Below are 23,030 nucleotides of genomic sequence, written 5' to 3'. Positions count from 1 at the left end.
ATATTACAATAACTGTTTTGTTCTATCCATCCATTTTCTGTTCACCCTTGTCCCTAATGGGGTCAGGAGGGGTGCTGGTGCCCATCTCCAGCTACGTTCCGGGCAAGAGGCGGGGTTCACCCTGGACACGTCGCCAGTCTGTCAACACAAAGACATACAGGACAAACACTCATCCCTAACAGCCATGATTTTGGACTGTGGGAGGAAGCCGGAGTACCCGGAGAGAACCCATGCATGCACAGGGAGAACATGCAAACTCCATGCAAACCCTGGGCCGGGAATCGAACCCAGGACCTTCTTGCTGCAAGGCAACAGTGCTACCAACTGCGTCACTGTGCAGCCCCAACTGTTTTGTTAGTGTTTACAAATGAGTTGTATTTAGGCACTAAATATACTATAATAAGGTATTTTTAAATCAATGAATCTAAAATAACTTTTAATGTTAAAAATCAGTCCTAATCAACATGGAATAACACTGGAAGCAAAAACTAGACTTAAAAGGAAATGATAGGAAAACATGTTTATTGTACCACAACTATCCATTTCAATGTTTGATAAAAGGAAAAAAAGAAAAGCTAAGTTAATACATTTGTCCTTATGGAGATATGTTGTGGGATTTTTTCAGTTTTAAATATAAGAATTACACGGCCATGACTCGTATTTTGAGTCCGGGTTATCATAAAGTCAAAACTTTTCTCCTGGCTCTTGCATTTTTACACTGCGTTAATGAAACGGAAGATTTTAACCTACAAGGTTCTGATAGTGGACAAAGCTACAGACGAGATTAACTTCATAGCCATTTCTTTTCTTCTAATTGTTTAAAGCTGCATGTAAAATATGGGAGGGTCCAGGATGAATCCGCTGCTGGGGTCGCTGGCGTACTCTCGTAACGACGGCGGCATTGTCAGCAAAGTCTGCTGCTGCGGTCTGCCGCCGCCACCGCCGGTGGTGCTGGTGGCTTTTTTGTGTTCCTCCTCCTCTTCCTCGTTCAGTCCCACGGGCAGAGGGTTGCTGTAGATGAAGTAGACCCTGGAGTTGTCCTTTGCAGCCTCCGGCCTCCTGAAGAACGCCAGAGGGTTGATGAAGCTGGTCGACCGCTTCACAGCTTTGACCGCCACCGGATTTTCCGGCTCGCCACGACTCACGGCGCTCTCGTAAATAAGGGCTCTCTTTGACTGCCTGAGGGAAAATTTCACATTCAAATTTACATCACAGCTCCCTTCGTATTCATAAGCCCACTGTGAAAAAGAATTTGTTCTCTTTCATTATTTTCTCCATTTTTGCTTTTTTTTTTTGTCACCGCAAGATTTTAATACGATACAATGGTGAGCCGAGTAAATACAAGCGTCAGTTTTTAAATTTCCTCTTTTATTAAACCATGAATTACTTGTAATTAATGCACAGTCACATAGAACCTGACTGAGAACAAGAATTAGATTTCAGGAGGCATCATAACATTTCCCAATCTTAAAGGGGCAGTATAATATAATTTCCAGCACAATCAGCTTAACGTCTTGAAAATGAGCCTGTCTCTTTAAGAAGCTCCTGCTCTTGCCGACACTCCTCCTTCCGCTCAGCGGACGGCCAGTTCCACCAGGTGTTTGCTGATTGCTGCAGGCCTCATTGCCACAGTTAACGTTAGTGTTCATTTGTCGACAAAGCGACTCAAGGTAAATGGCATCCGTTGGAGAGTTTCAAACGGAAAACCACAGCATGACAGACATGACATGTTAAAAACACTAGATACCTGATACTTGTGGGGAAATCTTCTGTGGACCGTCCAGACAAAAGAGAAACTTTTTGGGAAGATGGCTGTATCATAAAACCACCGCTGCTGTTTAGAAAGAGAACAACATGCGAATGTTGTTCTCTTTCTAAACTGCTTTGCTTCTTCATGACGTGTGATTTCTGAAGTCTTTAGTTTGTAAACGTATGGTTCACCTCACGTGAGTCATGTAGCAGAACAATCATAATCGGTTAACTTGTCAATGGATCAGCAAAACAAAAATGAAAGTTTTCTCATTGCCAAAGCGACTTAAATCTGATTCAGACACCGTTTCATGACCTGAAGCAGGTTGTTTCCAATTTGGCAAAATAAAAACTCATTTTGCTATACAGAACACGTCAAAATTCCTCCACACAGCAACGTAAATGACTTATTTCCCATTATTGCCACCAGTTAAGGGACAATCACTTTTCCACATTGGACCAGGCTGGTTTGGAAAGCTTCTTCACCTTAATAAATAAAATCATCATTTAAAAAGTGATTCTTTCTTTTTTTTTCCTTTAGTAAAGTTATCTTTGTCTGTAAAATGTATTTGATGATCTGAATCACATACGTGACAAAAACGGCTAAACATTTTATAAGGTTCTGTACAGCCTGTGAAATTCCCTTAAACTGGAATGAAAAAATGCTGCAGGAGTTAATGGGATTGTCCCTCTTTTGTAAAATGAAATTTGGATAAAGATTAGACTTTAAAAAAAAAGTTTGCTTTCTTTGCATCTTAGAACCACTTATGACTTTCAGGTATCTAATGAATTGGTTAATTCTCTTCTTGATTGTAAACGTTAATTCTTACAGTCAGACAACTTAAACGAGTGTTGTGTTTAACAGAATACCCCGTGTATCGAGAAAACGCCTAAGATTGAGCGTTAAGCGTTTAAGTCAGTGCGATGGCGCTCCAGATACATCAGCGTGTCGTTCCAACGCCGACCTTTAACATCTTAAAGGTGTGAGAGAGACTTTGCGCTGACCTGCTGCGGCTGTAGCAGATGCTGACGCAGTACAGGCCGGCGACGGCGAGAACGAACAAGACCAGGCCGATGATGACGATGTTGAACACTCTGACCTCTGGGTGCCACAGAAAAACAAACAAAGCGCCCTGAGCATCTCACAGAAACTCCTGCTTGAAGTCGTTTCTACGTTGCCATACCCACCAAACATGGGCGCGTCCACCTCCCCGTCCTGTGGTTCAAAACCTATCGTCCTGTTCAGATGGAGTCTCTCCGCCATCGGGGCTCCGCTCATTTCGCTGCCATCGGCGTCCAAAACTGGGAAGAAAGCCTCCTCCGAGCCTCCTCTCGCCAGATTCAAGAGAGCTCCCCGACCATGTGACTCAAACGGTTCGGCCGCTGCCATGGCGACACCCTCCCATCTTTTGTCAGTTCCAGTTGGACACCCTCTTTCCTGCCTGTCCGCTGGCCCGGCCGGTTTACTGCTCATTATTCTGCGCAGCTTTCTGGGGGTACAGCGAGGGGAGGGAGATGCCATGCTTGTTACACCGTAATGCGATTCGAGTGGTGACCTAGAAGCAGTGGGTTTCCATCCACCAAAACAAAAAAGTCAGTAAACACAAAGTTTGTGCGGCTTATGCATTCAAGTCGCCTAGAGTTGTAAATCCATGAAAAGTGACACAAAGCCAAAGTTAAATTTAAATTTATTGCTGTATATATTTATTCTACATCAACCAGTTTTCAAATATTATTTTCATGTCTATACAGAGTATCTGATTTTTGGTAACAAAGTGTTTAAAACTCATGGTACTGAACTGCATTTCCCACTTTGTTTTTTTTTTTATTCTTCTTGATGTTTACCTCGATCTTGTGTGTTTTTTTTTTTTTTTGAAGGCGGCAGCTCAGCGAAGGATTTTAAACTGACAGCAGAATTTCACAAACTCCCAGGAAATAAAGCTCAATAGCTCCAAAATGTCCAAAACAAGCGAGAAATAAGGGAACAAAAACAGCCTTCACTTTTCCCCCCCGCCTTTCCGCTTCAGGTCACGATGAACCACGATAGACATTACGTAATATACCAAAGTGCCTAATTAAACTGATTTTATTGTGTTGTTTTAGAAGCTGCCACACAAAATGAACCAGGAAAGCGACTGAGGTATGAAGTCTGTGTGCTTACGAAAGAACTTCTCAAGTCACTTTAAAAAGGATAAAGACACAAGAGAAGAAAACAAGAGCTAGGCAAGAAAAACTGACAAAGAAAAAAATAGTTATCGAAATTTAGACTTAAAGAAAGTAGAACCTCTATCTTTTCTAACATTTTATTATATGAATGATCTGGTTAACATATTGTTTATCAATATATCAATTCGAAAACACACACACAACTCCAATCGATTCTTATTTCAAAAACAACGATGAAGACAAGACCATTTCAGAAAAAAATCAACTATATATCAGGTTCCTGGAAATTAAAGGCCATTGACTTTTTTTTTGTTTAACAGAAATTAAAATGGACTTTGCTAAAAAAAAAAAAAAAAAAATTACCACTTTGCTTTATTGTGCTAATGATTTTCATTTGTAAATGTATAAATCATACATTCCTGAGAGGTTTCATTTTTAAAATTTCTCAGATCCACCAGGAAGAACATTATATCTGCAGGTATTTACGTGTCTTATCCACTGGGTGGCACTGTTGTAGCCAAAGTTGACTTTTCAAACAGTGTTTCGGTGTTTCCAAACTCCTGTGAAGAACAACAGGCTTTTATTATGTACCACTAATGACTCACATTACAACACACCAAGTGTGTTGCATTTCCTCTAGACCGTACGGAGTGTGAAAGCGTGATGGACAAGCAGCTCTTTGCTGCAGCTGTTAACGCTGCTGCGTTGCAGCAACAAGGTTGAAATCCTCTCTGCGTGGTGTTAGGTTGACCCCACGGACCCTCTGAAATCACTGAGAGCCAGCTCAGTGGCTGCAGACTGACAAATGGTTCACACTTCCAGCTTTCTGCAAGCAACGATGGCCTTCATCAAGCACTATGAATTTCAAATGTTGTATTTTTGAAAGCTCATTAAAGTGTCTTGTAGAGCCTTCTCTATTCATATGAACAGAGGAGTCTGTGTTGGAAGTACTGCGTGTTGCTGTCGGCCCCTTCTATAAACTTACTAAATGGCTATTTATATTTGGTTTAACAGTTTGCAGTTAGCTGAACAACAGCTTCAATTTTCATAAAACACGTTAAAAATAATTAAATGGTTACGTTTAGAAACTATTCAGACTATGAATGTTAACACGTCCTTACAGTTTTACAGATGCAGTATGTAACTTTTATAAATTTTTTTTTTTTTTTTTACATATTTGTTGTGGGCTGTGTGAAGGTTTTCTACTATACAATGAAACACAGGTGCACCCCCACGACACATACACACACACACACACACATGCATACACGCACACTAGTCACAGCAGAACGGTACCAGTAGTCTGGTACCAGTTTCAGTGTTTTATGGTGTGTTTTTAAAATTGCTAAATTTTTCTGTGAAGCTCTTGGAATAAACTTGCCTTGCCTTCCTGGTGCTATTTTTGATGTGTAAAAATAGCGCATGACGTAATTGACGTTCTTCTTCGTCATTTCAGTGAGTTGTCTTATTAATCTGTGCAAAACTTAATTTCTTTGGCACTTAAATCCAGACCCTCCCGGTTTGGAAATCACTGCAGGAGCAGCAGGCTGATCGTCTGATCACCTGCAAGACAATTTCCTCCACTAGGTGTCAGACGCTGACCATCCAATTGAACTTGTCTGGAATATTCGCCAATTGAGTTTTTCTACAAGAGTTGTGTGTATGGAAGATGAACACAGTGAGACTCATTTATATTTGAAATTTTGTAGAGATGAAGAGGCTGGAATCTGCTCTTTTCTGTCTCAGAAATTCATTAAGACTTTCTGCACAGCAACTATGTTTTTTTTGTTCGTACTGCACGTTGGTTGCATTATGTTGGTGTGGTGGATTCGTTTGAGCATAACAGATTGCATGAACCAACTCAGTCGGGTATCTGGAGAAACTGTTTCACTTTTTTAATTGTAAGCTTAATCATAAATATCGATATAAAGAAGCAGATCGTAAAATTTGGACAGAAAAAAAAAATCCAGCTTGGGATGACGTGACGCTACTTTTATCCTTGAAAATTCTCCTATTTGTTTTCCATTTCCAAAACAATTCCGTGCATAATCGGACAAAAGTTCTCCGCAGAGATGGAAGAGACTCGTTGCATCGCTTCACGGTCATCGCTGCCATTTTGTTTCCTTGTAGTGATCACTTATGGGAGAGTTAGCCCCGTCCAGACCTCTAAAGCACTAAAACACAACAAACTCGCACATAAAACTTTGCGGAAAGAGTTTTAAAGGTCACAAGAAGTTTAATTCTCACAGCTGCCGTCACTTCTTCCCCCCCCAACACAGTGACTTTTCACTTTTACTGTGTTGCATTCAGACTCAGTAATAAGGAGTATTTTGAAATAATGTCAGCTTTTAGGACATGGAGAGTAAATGTTTAATGTAGCAGTTAATATAGCAGCCGATCCACCAGCAGCACCTCACTTATCAGTGCAACGTGTCTTCATGCAGAGCCTCATAATTTCTCGCCTCCCGCGTATGAAAATCCTCCAGCATCTCGAGGTTAAGAGTCGAGTTTGAGACGTTTCTTTGTGGAGGAGCTTTTACAGAGATGAAGTGAGTGAGATTTAAACATCACTTCTCTTCCTCTCCATCCCATTTTCTTGATGTTCCCACTGTGAGATTTATTTTTTTAAAAGTCTGACATCGCCTCCCTCCCAGGTTTGCTCTAGAAGAACAACAAGTCGATCGCTTTTATGTTCACGCATCGGCGGAATCCCGAATTTCATTTCTGCTTTAGCTTGTAAAAAAATAAAAAATCAATCATTCATCTCTAAAATAATCTCCCCTTTAAAGCCCTGCGGACTCTTTAAAACCCAGCGGGGAGGATTCCTGTCCCGTCCCTCATCGCTCAGCTTCACCCCTTCTCGCCCTCCGGTCCATTCTGCTGCCCCGCCCCCCCCCTCGCTGTGTTTATCCAGAGGCTGGTGAGGAATTAGGGTTCTGCTGCGACCCATTTCTCCTGACGTGGTTCAGCGGGAAGGTCCTGCCTTGATTTATTGCCGCTGCTAGTTAAAGGTCTGGGAGTGAAACCGCTGACTGCTTTCTGACAGTTTCTGACTCCAGTCATTATTTGGATGAGTGATCGTGTGACGCTTGTGAACACAATAAAAGGAGCTGCAGCGGATCAAAGTGTATTTCTGCGTGTGCAATAACTATGGGGTTTTATGGAATATAAGCTTTAACTGCAACATGGGATGTTTGGAAAGTTGGAAGCTTTTTGGGAGCATCATCTGCAACCTGCGGCTCCGGGGCCACAAGTTTGACCTCCAACAAAGACTCTTAATAAATAACTTTGGATAAAAATGTAAACGAATGAGCTAATATTTTTTTACAACTTAGATAAAATAATAGACATGGGGTTTTAACAATTTGTCAGTATATTTCTGTAAAATTTGCATTGAATTTCCACACAGTCCACTACTAAAAGTACTAGTAATATGTTTTTAGAGATGATTTTCTTGTCATTTAAAAAAAATAAATAATTTTTTTCATCCCACAGAAAAGAAAAGAAAAACATGTTACTAAATTTCAATCTATTAAAAAAAAAATCCTAAAAATAGAAACAAACTGGTGGTCCTTTCCAATATTACAGATAATTATTTAACATAATAAAAAAAGTTATCTTATCTTTAAAAATTCCTTTAAAATATTACATTTTCTTTAGTTCAGGATTCTTCGAAGAGCTATTCAAGATGGTCATGGCTGTGGGCAGGAAGGATCTCCTGTAGCAGTCTGTATTGCAACGCGTTTGAAGAAGCCTCTGACTGAAGACACTCTGCTTTTTTATCTCAGTCAAATTAAAAAATACTTAGATACTAAATATTAATCTAGAAAACTTTGATAAGTCACAGTTAATTTATTAATATTTAATGGGGGGTGGGGGGGGGCTTACTCCTTCCTTATTTTTTCATATAAAAGGTAAAACAGGAAGGAAGGAAGGAATAACCCCCCACTAAAAATGAATAAACTGATATAAAAATGTTCTAGATTGATTTTTAGAAGCAGGGCTGATTACTGTCACATCTGTCCCAGTTGAGAACGTCTAACCATCAAACATGGCGGTGGCGATTCTGCTTATCCAGCCATGTGAAAACCACGCATCACTTTGACCCACCATCAAAATCCTGCACTGTATGTTTTGTTGCTCTATGACAAAAACAAAAAATAAAGAATAAATTAAATGCATTCAAATTTATGGCTGTAAAGTAACAAAATTGGGTTAAGGGATGTGGATGCTTTTTGATGCACTCAACGGTGCGCTCACATTTGGAGGAGTAACTAAACCGAGGTACTTATTAACAGGAGCACTGTGTGTTTCCTGATTCCTTTTGTGCTTCTGTCACTCAAGTCCTGAACGAGTCCCAAACTAAACTCTCATCCGCCACAGTTAGTGAGCAGGACAGTTCATCCTCTTCGCTCAGACTCACCACAGATCGACGCGTCGTCGGCAGAGAAGCAACAGCCTGCTGCATCCATGAGGAAACCCAGGCCTCATCTCTCTGGTCGCCAGCAGCAAGTACCGCGTGGTAAATGGGACGGCTGGCTGCAGCTGCAACACGCACATTCTTGGGATTTACTAAGAGCTCCAGCAGTCTAAAAGGGATTGCTAAACGCTGATGGATGTCCAGGAAAACAAAGGAATTCAGGTTCCTAAAAAACATAACGGGAGAATTTCCAATTTAGCTTCTGTGCTGAAATGGCTTGAGAGTCTGAAAAGATTAGCTCATATCAGGCAAATATTTTTTGAAGAGCAAGAGAAACAAAGAGAAGTCATGCAAAATGACACTGGAAAGCATGAGCAGCAGTCGGAGCTGCTGCTAAAAGTGTTTAGGCGTTTTCCACAACTTTTCAATAATCCTTTTGCCTTGACTATGTGAAAACTGTTAACGTTTGGTGAGATCGTTCCTCATTTCCATGCAGGAAATAGTTAAAGCGTACATAATTAAAGCACAAAAGCAGCATGGGTACTCTGAGTAACTGAACTGTGTAAGGCCCAGAGTCAAAAACCATGCATTAAAATCGTTTTCTCTCTGAGCGACTACGTTTGGATTGCAAATCGTGAAATGATAATGAGGAGTTCCCCCCTCTGCAAGCAGGTCAAGCTTTTCAATTAATCTTATACGTTTCTTTTTTTTTTTTCTTTAAATATATTTCTCCTATTTGGGCATCTTTAAAATCCAGGGGCCATGTTTTATTTCTGTAAAACATATTTTTGGACCTACTTAAGAGACATTTCTACACACATTCGGATTATCATAATGCTATTTTTCCAGAGCAGCTGCTTGCAGAGTAAGCTGGATTTCCCCCCCACACTGTTTATTGGGTCAAGGCTCCTGTGCATGAGATAATAATAACATTTTTTAAAAAGCTGCAGAGTCTGAGAGGCATTTATATTCTACCTGATTAACTCTACATTTAACTTTTCATCACATTGTTTGTAACACACGATTTCATCTGTTCAGTTTGGCAAAGGGAAAAAAGAAAAACGGAAAGTTCCCACGACCTTTTTATCACCTGCCGTAATAAAAACTGATTGCTGTTTTTCTTTTTTCTTCTCTTTAACCTCTACTGCAGCCTCACGTGATCGGTTTATGAAATCATTCCAGTATCTTTGGAAAAAATATGATCGATGCAACTGTTAAAAATACAAGATGTGATTTAATTTCCATTTAGCAGCAATCAAATCAAAAATCAAAAATGCACACAGAGGTTTTCAGACATTCAAATTTTGAATTACGCGATCCTCAATGCTGAAGAAGAATCTTATGATGCCGCGGCTGCTGTCCAAAAAGGATAAAAAATGTACAACGAGGTGCTTCCGTAGATTTCTGCAAAAGCAATCTTCCATCTCAACCTTTGTGGGCACAGACAGCCCTGATCCCGAGGCTCGGTTTCCAATACAGCAGCATAAACCTCTGAATGAGACGACATGGTTATTATCTCCTGTCCATCGGGTCAAACGAGTCCAGAGCTGGTTGCATAGGAGACGAGGAGCTTTAGGAAAAGCAGAACTGGAAAATGTTAGACGCCCGTGTCACACTGGTGAGGTAACAATCCAAATAGCATTAACAAAGATTGCATTAAGATTAATAGTTATTTATTAGAAATCCAGGAAGAGATAAATGGCTGGTGCACTTTGAGAGGCAATATGCTCTCAGCTGGTTGTCGTGTCTGACCTCTGCTTGTTCTGTTCAGCGTCTGAGACAGAAAATGTGTCCTTTGGGAAATATAGAAATAAATGTGGATTTATGACATTAAGTATATATATCTAAACTCTAGAGGAGGATGAAACTGAAAAAAAAAAATCTCTCTTACCATTTATTGAGCTAATTGTTGCATGTTTTGGTTTTTTTTTCCTAAACCAATCATCTAAAATCACACAAATCCATGAACATAAGCTGCTGTTTATGTGAAGTGAAAATACCTCTTCAATCAGAAAACTTTATGTATCCCTTTAGGGGCAATTTAGCTCACGGTCTACATGTTCAGACATCAGTAAATTCCCTCGGCCAAAGAGAAGAACCGAGCAGGATGAGGAGCCGCAGCGTTCGGGTTTTCCTTAATAGTCAAAAAGAGCCAAAGAATGTCAGGCATCAGCGATGTGACTAACGAGACCACAAGGAATCCTTTCCTATTTATTCCACATTTAACGTAGCTTATGTCTTGTGCAAAACCCTGTTTTCACAAGAGCGCGCAGTTTTGCAGGAATACTTTGTTAACGTTCCCTTTGAGTCAGGTTCAGGATTTTATTGTGATTTTTTTTTTGTGCAAGATCCTTAAATGGGGAACCGGCACAAGAGGATAACAAAAACAAGGGAAAAATATAAAAATAACTGAAGATTATCAGACTGGAACAATAACTATTCCAAAGGAGGGTTGACCCCTGGTATAGAAGATGACATGAAGGGAGAAGAAAAGGAAGAATATGACAAGGAGGTAAAGAACTAGATGGCTTTTAGATGCTGTGGAGGTGATTGGATGGCATGAGAATAGTGAGAATCTGAACAGAGCAACAGCTACTTAAAGTGTAAATGAGCACAATGGGATCTAGCAGGATAGAAATTAATCTCACTAAACCCAAAATGAAAAATATTAGACATTAATCTAAAGGAAAACAACACAACCCAAAACCGAGCCAGGCATCACAAAAATAAAAGAGCAGAGACTAAAACCAAAGGAAATACGTTTGTCTAAACATAATAAAAAAAGAGTTGGAATAGCTTCTCCCAAGTATTGGTTGTGTTCTGCAAATAACTACAATCTCCAGAGGTCTCCACGCCTTCCCACCCAAAGCCCTTTCCTCCCAAGAAAACATCCAAGCCTGGCTGAAATCTCCCTTAAGGCTTTGGGAGATTGTGTTCATGTCTGACAAAAAAAAACAACCTTGAACTTTTCAGCCACAATTACAAAAGACGTTTGGCACAAAAACATGTGCGTCATCGAAAGACCGCTGTGTCCAGAGCGAAGCACGGCGGTGGCAGCGTTGTTCTTTGGGATTTGTTTTCTTTGGTTTTAGTTGAGGTGCAAGACATTATGAAAAGTAAAAAAAAAAAAAGATATAAAAGTAGAAAATAAAGAGGGATTCCCCTTAAGTCTAAAACATTGATTAAAATAAATCAAGCAATGGCTTGACCAGAATTTTTTTTTTTGCAGTTTTACTGCAGCATACTTTTTGACTTTTACTCAAGTAATATTATTTTAAGGTGAATGCCTGTCTTAGTTGAGAAAATGTTTTTGTAACTCTAATCACCTGGTGTTATTGTACATTTTTACTTATAAACCTCATCAGATTCGTTTGTTATTTAATTGAACTCACTGGTGAGTTCATGTTGAATGTAAGCATCTATATCTCAAAATCTATGTTTTTGTGTGTTTGGGTGTGTGTGTGTGTGTGTGATGGTTTCTTTCATTTCTATTAAAACAACACCTGAACACCACTTGCGGTAGAGGCACGTTTTTCTTTTTCTTTTTCAACTTTCCTGGCGTAAGAATCGATCTTTGGCTGTGCTGAGTTTGGCGGGGAAACTCCGCACTTTTCTGTTGAAATGCAGAATAAAAGTGTTTGCTCAGAGATCTGCAAGCCGTCAGCAATCAACAGAGGTCAACGCCACTTGACCCAGCAAAGCTCCATTCAGCCTCAAACCCACCGTCTCACTGTGGCTCCACTTACAGAGAAAAGCTGACTTTATTAGAAAACAGGACTTCACACTGTTCCCCAGAAACTCAGTGATGGACGGGAGGAGAGGAAAAAAATGACGTGAAACATGCTTAACAACACAACACTGAAACGCTCAGTTTAGACCAACTACAGTACGCAGCCCTTTGCATTATTACAGTTGATCAAATATTAACAGAAATATAGGAAGCCCACATTCAGGTGTACTCTTCAGACTGTGTCTTTGTCTAGTTACCATCTTTTCCATCAGCAATGTTTTAAACATCCGTGAGGAATCTTTAACAAATGAGTAATAATGGTGATTACTGTAATCACCAGACTGTCGGGTATCCTGACTGTCAGACGGATGAGATTCAGTGGGAAGAGAAGTTTTCAGGAACTCGGAGGGTTTAATTTCAGTTCTGGCACCGCCAGGGTTGCTATGACCGTTGAAGCTGTGGCACAGAGAGACATGCGGCGGTTGATTAAGGTGTAACGTCGACATGGACCATTGTCCTTAAGGTGCAAGGCTGGCCTTTACCCCAAAAGGCAAACTCCTGATATCTTTATGTAAGTAGCTTTTGGTGCTGGAGCTGTGAGAAAAAGCTAGATTACCAGGCAGGAACCTCGACTACTGGAAGTCTCAGAACATCAAAGGCATCTGGAGGGAGATTCCAGCTCCTTAAACAACGCTGGAGATTTACGATTTACACGTTCTCGTAAAGATGTCTTCGTGGTTTCTCATTTCCTGGTTATCTGGATGTTGTTGCCCTGCACTCTGCACTGTTGTTCCCCTCCCTACCAGTTGATTGGCTCTTTGTCTAACCAGATCTGCCTGTCATAAATGTTTGTGACAGGGGCGTGCCGTGGTGGCGTAGGGGATAGCGCGACCCATGTTTGGGGGCCTTGAGTCCTCGACGCGGCCGTCGCAGGTTCGACTCCCGGACCCGGCGACATTTACCGCATGTCTTCCCCCCTATTCCTGTCAGCATACTTTCAACAAAATAAGGGACACTAGAGCCCACAAAACACACCCCTGGCAGGGTATAAAAAATAAAATAAAATGTTTGTGACAGAGAACCCAAAACCAATTCAGGTGCAATGCTACTTGACATGCTGGCGGCTGGCGTTTGCAGAAGCATCCAACGCAGCAGCACCATTCGTGTTTCTTGTTGTCGATTGACTGAAACCCAAGAACAGATATAAGAAACACTGTTGATTTTAGCTGTTAAATTAGTGCGTAGGTTGTTTTCACTGTATGTATTTATGCAAAATAAGGTATACCTGTTGAAATAGGTATTTCAAATAAGGTATTTGAACTGTTGAAATAAAAGTTATAAGAGGAGATCTCGAGTATTCGCAGATTTCAGTTATCCTTACAGGGCAGAGGGGGAGCTGATGCTTAACTCCAGCAGGTATTAGTCAAGAGACATACAGTCCAACCTGGACAGGTCCATCACAGGACAACACAGAAACATATAGGACAAACAAATACACTCTTCCAGCCACAATTGAAAGAAACCCATTAAAACCCCCAGGGCCGTGATTAGAACCCAATGTTGTAAACTAATGGTGCTAGCCATTGATTGCTTTGTTGAGTCTTTAATTTTTAAAAAAAAATCAAATTCAATTATTCCTCTGAATACTAATCTTTGAGTCGTCTAAACCAGTGTTTCCCAACCCTGGTCCTCAAGGCCCACTGCCCTCCATGTTTTAGGTATTTCCTTGCTTCAGTCCAGCTGATTTCAATTGATGACTGATTAACAGGCGTTTGTTGAACTGCAATCAGTTGAATCATTCACATTAAAGCAGGGAAACCTCTAAAACATGTAGGACAGTGAGCCTTGAGGACCAGGGTTGGGAAACACTGGCTAAACTACACATTTGACAATTTTCAAACATATCTGGTCAGGCTAAAGAAGACACGGACGTCTTGATTCCCATTTTTCTGTGACGAACCCAACAGCCAGACATGGACCTGCATGCCTCACTGCACATCTGTGATAAGAGAAAAGAAAGGTCTGTTTATATAATAATACCTCCAAGACTAACTATTCCCTTGTTCTCTTAAACTGTGCAAAGATTTATGAGCAGGACCACCCGCTCCTCTTTTTGTGAAGGCCCCAGACTATTCAGGCATGTAATAGCGTGAATGAAATAGAAACGGTTTGCGATTGGGAAGAAGAAAAGTGCTTTTTCATTTTTCTGTTTCAAACAGCTACTCTTAAATAGGAAACTAACAAGATCTTTGAGTTCCTTCCAGACACTCCAGCAGGAGAGCTCTTGTGTAACCTCTCAGAAGTCCCAGTTAGACTAAATTAATGGTAAAAAAAAAATGTTTTTTTCATTATTAAAACCATTTCTTTTTCCAGCGGTTGCCGCTGTTTGATTAATGACGGGGTGTGAATATTGCAGATTGAACTACATTACTCTGAGGAATCAGTCGGTGTTCTGCAAGACGCAGTGATTATTCTTTCCTTTGCGATACCTTACTCATCCGAAAACTATTCCTATACATCCAATAAATTATGACTGTGGAGAACACCCCCCTCCTGCTGTGTGATGAGAACTGGCTGCAGGCTAATGTAAGTTAATAAACTATCAGTCAGCAACACTAGCTTTTGGAAACGTCTTTAGTCTCATTTCTTACATTTAGATTCATCAATGTCTAAAGCCCATTTAGTCCCCATGTTAAAGGAAAAATCTCTGAAAACTTTTCTCTGAAGTTATACCAATACCTGGATTTTTAAAAACGTCGAGCCAAATGGATGTCTGTGCTTTTTAAAATTTAGAATGAAATGCTTTTTAAGATCTGGGCTTTGATTTTCTGAAGGTTTTTCTGCTTCGTAGATTTATCTCCCCAAAAAATCCCCAACAACAGCACAACAGGTGAACGCAAATGTTAACATTGTGATGCGGTTGACCTTCAGTTTATTATTCTAGCTTTAGCACGTTCATCTGGATTAATTCATTACACTGAAAATGTTAACGTAACCACTGAGGCAGATATGGGATCCTGCCACATTCATCGATTGTGATTACATGACAGAGGGATGTTTGTGAATGCTGGAGAGTCATGAGCAAAAAGACTGATTCAAATGTTTATGTTCTATCGACTTGCATTTTATGCTTTTAGTCTCTTTAATTTGCCTGATTGCTGCGGCCAGACAGGTGTCCATCTGTCTTCAGGTGTCCATCTGCCTTCAGAAGGACACCTGAAGACATGTTTGGTCTTTTGTCCTAGCTGTTGAAGAACTATAGAATATTTTTAAACAGTTTTAAACAGTGGAAAGAGTTTCCGAATCCAAATTCATTCAAGCTAGCAAATAACAATTTCCAGTTAACCCAATGGGAGTTGTTGCAGCAAAGGTTGATACAGTCAGTAATTAAGTTTTCTGGGACATCATTTATTTATTTTTTTCCAAATATGGTCAAGTTTTTTTCCCCCATTAATACATGAAAACATCATTTGAAAACTGCAGGGGTTTTTTTCTGATACTAAATTTTTGTTTGATGATCTGAAAGATTCAAGTGTGACAAAAAAAGTCAAATTAGGAGAAACTAGTGAGGGTGGAAACCATTTTTGCAGCATTTTATCATCGTACCATAAGGTAAGCAGATGCCACCGACATGTTTACTTTTTTTTTTAGAAAAAGAGGAAACGAGGAAGTGAGATCAGCAATATTTTTGACATTTTGTTCAATAAAATGATTTTGTTTCAAAGATTTCACATGCTTTCTGGAACTCTGTCCGCCATCATCCTCTGGAGCGGATGCACTGTGCCTGGCGTTAATTATGATGATTCATTATGACTCAAGCACTGGAATCTACAGTGGACGTTTCAAATGAGCCAAGACTTGCACTACAATGTATAAGATGATTTTCCACGTACTTAAATTTAGTCCACACTCTCTTAAGCCCCATATGCATTTCTCATCCTTGAAGGAAACTGGCTGATAGATATCACCCTCTGCATTCCAGTGATTTATGTTTCAGCCATCTATCTGTTGTTCTTTTCTCTTTTTTTCCCATTTTTTTCTCTCCCCCCTCCTTTTCAAACCTTGGCGAGATTTCTCACTGGAAACCACACGCCGGCTTCAAGAGTGCCCACATGACAAATAAAGACGACCCAGGGAAAAGATGTCTGGGAAAAGATGCCACCAGACACTCCGAGGGGAATCGCGCGTGTGTGGGATGCAGGAGCCGTGGCCAAAAATAGAGACGTCTTGTGTGGACATGGTCAGAGGAATGCGGCTCTCCACATGAGATTGTTTTCACAGGACGGACACGGGAAAGAAGCAGGAATCCTGCTAACGCGTCTCATCATTTGTAATGTTTTGGAAGAGGGTGGCATTTTATTTGGACCTCATTATTAACCACTTGTTCCAAAAAGACAAATACGGGACACGTCAGAGACAAGACTTAGGTGATAAATTAAAGCTTTAAATACATTAGAAACATGCTGGCTAATTTCATGGAGGATTTTATAAAAAGATAAGACATAAATGTCAACATGCTCCTTCAGTGACTTCAGCACGGCATGTCTTTCAGTAAACTGTATTTCACCCAACAAATTGTTTTTATTCTATTAATTATCTCATAACCAGGTGGTCTTCATATTTCTTTGCATTCTGAACTAATTTGTCTACTTCTGTTCACATGTATTAAAGTGAATCTTATTTACCTTAAAACAAAGTTTTGATGTCATCGTAGGATTTCTGTGCCATCTGGATCCTTTAGCTAAAGGAGCCACAGCTTGTGGAGATGTTACAAGAGATCAGAAGGACAAATGTATCAGTCAGGAGAAGGGCACGGAAATCTACAGCACTACTTTATATATGGTAAAGTGGAAACATTTGTTAATAATACCAACAAAACTGAAAGCTGGCACTGTTCAAAGCAAGTTTTGAAGCGATTCATTGCGATTTAAATGTTTTACCAGGATTTGTTTTTCTGACCCACATACATGAATATTTTATAAAAATTTAACATGTGTTCCAATAGGGCTTGTTTGTCAAATTAAAAGTGTATTTTAACCCTAAGGCGAATATTAAACATACTTATCATCAAACCCACATTTCTGTGTTGCACAATTTGTATGAACTGATATAATATTCTGATCTGAAATGTCAGTTTCCATCATATGGATGTGGAAAATCATCGTGACAGGAATAAAGGTTTAAAGAAAGCACCAATCTGTGTGTAGTTAATCAATACAATGTGCTTCTCCACATTACATTAAGTGTATCATAATATGCTAATTTATTGACTATATATGGGAGACTGCTAACAGAACAGAAGATATTGGATATGTGAAACAAAAGGCAAATTTACTGTAACTTAAAAATTGACTGGCCTACGTCAGGAGTTTGGTACTTCTGCAATGACGACAAGTATTAGAAGAACATTCATTTAATTAATAGAAAACAACAGCTTTATCATCAATGTTCACTTAAGTGACAACAGGTAGAAAAAAAATTTCAATTCAAGCATAAAAGCATGAAAAAAAACCTCCTTGCAGTGCAGTAAATATCCACAACCTTTCTGTGAACTAACTACACCTTTTAAGAGATTCTTTGGGAGCTTCTGCAAGAATCCCTCAGCTGAGCAGGGATTAAAGTCTTAAGAGTCACATTTAGGCATTCAAGGAGGAAACCTTAAAGGATTCAAATGGTTTTCCAGGTGTGTGAGAGGACGGGCAATTAAAAAAAAAAAAAAAAAGTTTATCTTTTGGTTTATCTGTAAACATGAGCAAAGGACGAGCGCAGTCTGTGATGAAGACATTTTAGCGTAAATGAGTCCAAAGGGTAAAAACACTAGTGATAACAGCCTTGGCTCTCAGGTGCGTGAATTTCAAATGTTTAAAATCCCGCATTACAAGTTAAACACATAAATGTGTTAAATAAATACGCAAAAAAACAGCTTCCAGCTTCACTGTCAAATAACGTTTTATAACCCAAACTCTGCACACGCCAGCTGCACTGAAACACTGTCCATGATCCAATCTGGCCTGATGAGTATAAGCAGAATCTCAGGCTGCAGATAAACTAACACAACAGAAACACCTCCAAACAAAAGTCCTCTTTATGCCTCTAATACAAAAAGCACACATCCTTCAAACAAGTGATTAAAAAAAGAAAGAAAGAAAGAAAAAAAAAAACGTTTTCCCCTCAGAGTCCGGCCGGCTGCTCCTTCTGCAGCAGACAGTTTTGGTGTGGGCGGCCAAGTCAAACAGTGAAATCACATACTTTGTGCCTCATGGTACGCTGAGCACTCTCGTCCAAGCATGGAGAGAGGGAAGGAGGTATAAGGTTCTCCTCTCCTGAGGTTGGACACACCGGAGGTGCTGCGCTCATACGGCCTCTCGGCCAGCTGGACCGGGGGTCTGTGATGGAGGCCAGGCGCTGCTCAGCCGCCGCCGACAAAGCACTTCACACCGAGACCGGCGAAAACATTCATTAACCAATTAAATCAGCTTCATTTTTACATGCTTGACACTCATCTTTAGTCAAATGCCTCATAAAAGTCAGGATCCCCATATTGTATAATTCATAAGTCAAAGGCATTTTATTAAATTCCTGTTGTACAAAAATGGGTGGAATGGTCCATTTTAAATGGGACTTTAATGGGTTTTTTTTTTTTTTTTTTACATACAGCTCTGGAAAAAATAGAGAGCCCACTGCACTGAACCCCATAGAAAGCTTCATGGTTAGTCCACCAAACTTTAGTACTGTTGTGTCTAAATGAATACAAACTTTTTTGTTGTTGTTGTTTTTTTTGCATTATTTGAGGTCTGCATCTTTTTCGTTATTTTGACCATTTCTCATTATCTGTAAATAAATACTAAACTTGTGCGTGGAATTTCAGAGACATGTTGTCAGTAGTTCATAGAATAAAAGAACAAAGTTCATTTTACTCAATCATAGACCTTTAACAAGCCAAGTCAGAGAAACTGATCATTTTCACCTTAATTTTTTTTTTCCCAGAGCTGTATATCAAAGATGTGTTGTACTTTTTAAGTTTAAGACCCCACCATCCATCCATCTTCACAGGGAAGTCTTTCAATATACCGTACATGCATTCATTTTTACAACCTTATAATATATGTTTATCCAATCTAAAGTTGCTGGTGGCCAAAGTTCGAGTCCCATTACGCAGCATCCAACATGGAAACATCTGTGTTCGGCTTGATGGTTGATTTGTTAAAACGCGGTTACACTATAGCCTTCCTTTGAGTCCAGGTGCATGTTGTCCTGACGAGACATCTGGACCGCGTCGATGAATTACACAGTCAGGACGCCAGTGAAGATTTTCTCACAGAGTGAAAACAACATGTCTGTCGGGAGGAATATTCAACTTGAGCCGTTCAGTCTCTCCACAATAACTCAATCGGTTATTATCTCTTAAGTTTACTTTTCGGATGGCTTGACAAGGCAGCAGGAATCCACATTTACTGCTGTAAACGTGCGTTATCATTCAGGAGCTCTAACAAGCCTCTCACAATAATCCCCTTTAAATCCTGACTTTTAAGGTTCTGCTCCTCTGAGGACTCCCTCTTGCTTTTCACAATCTGTGGTGATGGATTGCATATGTCCTGACGTGAAATCACAGCTGATCCGAATCACGTGTGAATCGCACAACTGTTGGAAATGTAAGGGATTATTTCAAATTGCAGGTTAAACGCTTCATCTTTCCCTAGACTGCAGCTTGCACTGTTTTATTGTAAACATTAATGAAGTAAGAACATTATCTGAAAATACGTCATTCACAGCTCAAATAACTCCTCGTTGGTGTTGGTAGAAATTAAAAAAAAAAAAAAAAAAAAAGGAGACAAAAAAGTAGGTCAGGTTTCATGATGCAAACAGGAATGCAGGAATTAGTGCTGTGATGAAATAAACTAAACAGTAGTAATAAAAAACCCACAAACCTTACAGATTAAAATCATAACCAAAAAAAAAACATAGTTTGATAACGGTAGAAGTGAGAAAAAAACACTACATTTGATGACTATTATCATTTTATTTTGCACGTGTCGGTTCTGATGTTTCCCTTTAGGAGCTGATGTCTGCTTGGCGAGGACAGGGTTAAGGTTAAATATGAATTGTTGTGATTTCCTGGTTAAATAAAAATAAAATGTGATGTAGAAAAATATTTTTTGAAACTATTATTATTGTTGGCTTCTAAAAAAAAAAACTGAGTAGGTGGGGAGACTGAAGGAAATGAAAGCGTTTTACCTTTCCGTTTGAAAGTTAAAGTCTATTTAAATAATTTTGCTGTTCATCCGCATCATATTCGCTTTACGAAATGTCACTAAAAATCTTAACATGCTTTTAGAGTTTGATGTCTCAAGGCATCTTAAGATAACATCCACGATGACTGTTTAAAATCCAAGTTACTGCCTTCGTTTTTTTCATAAAAAAAGAGAAAGTTTTGGTCGGATAATTTCTTAAATTCTACTTTCCGTTTACAAAACTATAAGGAGTTTTGTTTCAAAATTACAGATTGTTGAGCATCCAAATGTTAACGGAACAGGGGCAGAGATATGGTGGAGTGTATGTAGCTGAGTTAATTTTATTTATTTATTATTTTATGAACCTTCTCAAAACATTTTTATTTCTATTTTGTCGAATTAACATGTCTGCTGACATGGCTATTTCTGTTTTAACTGCTCTTATTTTTGGTTCCTAATGTAAATATTGTTTTTGGGGGGACGTTATTAGTGTTGCACAAAGCAACGTTCAATGACGTAGCTACAGCAGTTGGGCTCTTTGCTCCTCAGCTTCCGCGTTCGGGGAAAAGCGGCTCAATCTTTTCAGATCTATTGAAAAAGGCTCTTTACACTGGGTGTTTGCAGGGCTTGTCCAAGGTAACAATTAATGATGTACATCGATCCGAAGCCCCGACAATAAGCTGGAGAAAGGATTTAAGATGTACTCCCCATTATATGTTCACAGATACAAAGGTGAGTTTTACTTTCTTTAAACTTTGTGGCTAACATTAGCTTTAGCTTATGCTAGTAGGCAATATTCTCGGACATTTTTCTTGTAAAAATGTGCTATTTAAGTATCTAAACATTTTTTCATCCATTCTAACGGACAATGTTTTTACCTTATGTTCAAGTATATTATGTACCTTTATTGTCGTTAGTGTCAGAGACCAAGTAACGGGGATTTTACGGTTCAGGGTTTTTGCTTCTGAAGCCTGAGGAACAACAAGCCCATAGCTTAACAGTAGCAGCTCTGGTGTCGGAGTTCTAGTTCAGCTGACTGTTCAGGTTCAAAGTTGTTGCTTTTAGAAAAATATGGCCGTGTTCCTTAATGTCTCCGTGTTACTTTGCTTTATTAGTTTTTCATGCTTCTTATGAAGCAGGACGGTGTTTACAGCGGTGTGTACAGGCGGATCAGTAGCTCTGCTGTCTGGCTCTGGTCTGCTCTCTGGTTCCCATAAACCAGGCATGTCCAAAGTCCGGCCCGGGGGCCAATCACGGCCCGCGGTCAGATTTCATACGGCCCGCAGCTTCAGTCTTATAATGTATTATTTATGGCCCGCCTGCACTGTCAAACAGAATAAATAAATCATAAAACTTGAAACTGTAATTCCTTCTTTCACCAAATGGTGGCAGTACCACTTTAATACTATCAGTCTGCCTTCGTGCAGCGAACCCCTCTCCACTCATTTCTGCCATGGCCACTGCAAAGAAAAGAAGTTAACAGTGAGGGCCGCCGCTTTCAAGAGAGATGGGAATTACAATACTTCTTCACTGAAAATCAAGGCAATTGTGCTTGTCTAATTTGTGAGACGGTTGCCTTGTTCAACGTAAAGAGACACTACCAGACTAAACATGCTAACGCATACAACAAGCTAACAGGAAGTGACCGTGCTGAAAAAGTGAAGCAGCTCCAAGCTGCACTGGCATCACAACAGCAATTCTTCACGCAGGCCTGAGTCAAAAGAAAATACCACCAAAGCAAGCTACGATGTGGCCATGTTAATAGCTAAACATGGCAAACCTTTTACTGAAGATACTTTTATCAAAGACTGTGTTATGAAAATGGTGGAGAACATTTGCCCTGAGAAGAAGCAAGAATTTGCGAATGTTTGCCTGGCACGTAACAGTGTGGCACGGAGAGTTGAGGACATGAAATTGAGTATTTTGAACGATAACATCTGTCACTATCAACAGTGAAGAGCCAAAAGAACATTTATGCACTTGGATTTATGGCCCTTATTTTTATTAAACTCTTGAGTAAGATTTGGTTATTACTGTTGATGTTATGAACCTGTAGATGTGACACAAACTATTACTTTCTGAAAGATATTGTAAATGACAAGAGCAAAATTAACTTGTTTTAAGATTTAATAATAACAGACAACTTTGCATTACTTATAACTCCTGTTTAAAATGTTCTTGAGGCAAAGATATTTTTAAACTCATGTAAATTTAAGGTATTTCATACAGTTTGTTCAATGTTATCTGACTCTCCAGATATGAAAGAATTGCAGAATTTGTGTTTTTAGAGTTGTTCTCATCTGCCTGAGTGGCTTATATTTGGTTTTTTTGTCATTTGAAAGATAAAGATAATTGTGACAATGAAAATAGTTTTATAACAGAGTGTATTTGCATGAAACTTTTGTAGTTAAAAAATATCCGAACAAACTATTGGCCCCCGGGCATCTTCACTTGATCAAATCTGGCCCTCTTTGCAAAAAGTTTGGACACCCCTGCCATAAACTCTTTCAGGCTGAATACAGAAGTGATTCCATGGAAATAACACAGGAGGCTCCTTTACCTTCTGCTTTAGGCTGAAGAAGTTGATCCGGAGTGAAGTGAAGGCTGTAAACTTTGCTGTGCACCGTTAGCTTTAACTGGTAGCGACGAATATTTACAAGCCATCGTCTTCTTAATTCAGGATCCCTTGGAAATCCATGAAAACTTAAAAGCCCATTATATTAGGAAGACAGCA

General features: G+C 39.5%; 1 protein-coding gene across 1 annotated transcript; it reads right to left on the bottom strand.

The window, feature by feature from the left end:
• Positions 1 to 505: 505 nt before the first annotated feature.
• LOC116720364 (uncharacterized) lies at positions 506 to 3,704 on the bottom strand. The gene is made up of 4 exons (XM_032563591.1): positions 3,595 to 3,704; positions 2,938 to 3,305; positions 2,755 to 2,851; positions 506 to 1,179 (listed from the first exon to the last, which is right to left on the bottom strand). The coding sequence occupies exons 2-4, from the start codon at positions 3,269 to 3,271 to the stop codon at positions 819 to 821; spliced, it is 792 nt and encodes a 263-aa protein (XP_032419482.1). The 5' UTR covers positions 3,272 to 3,305; positions 3,595 to 3,704; the 3' UTR covers positions 506 to 818.
• Between the last annotated feature and the right edge of the window lie 19,326 nt (positions 3,705 to 23,030).

The sequence above is a fragment of the Xiphophorus hellerii genome, chromosome 5 (genome assembly GCF_003331165.1).
Source record: "Xiphophorus hellerii strain 12219 chromosome 5, Xiphophorus_hellerii-4.1, whole genome shotgun sequence".
Taxonomy (NCBI): Eukaryota; Metazoa; Chordata; class Actinopteri; order Cyprinodontiformes; family Poeciliidae; genus Xiphophorus; species Xiphophorus hellerii.
This window is presented reverse-complemented; position numbering and strand designations above follow the sequence as displayed.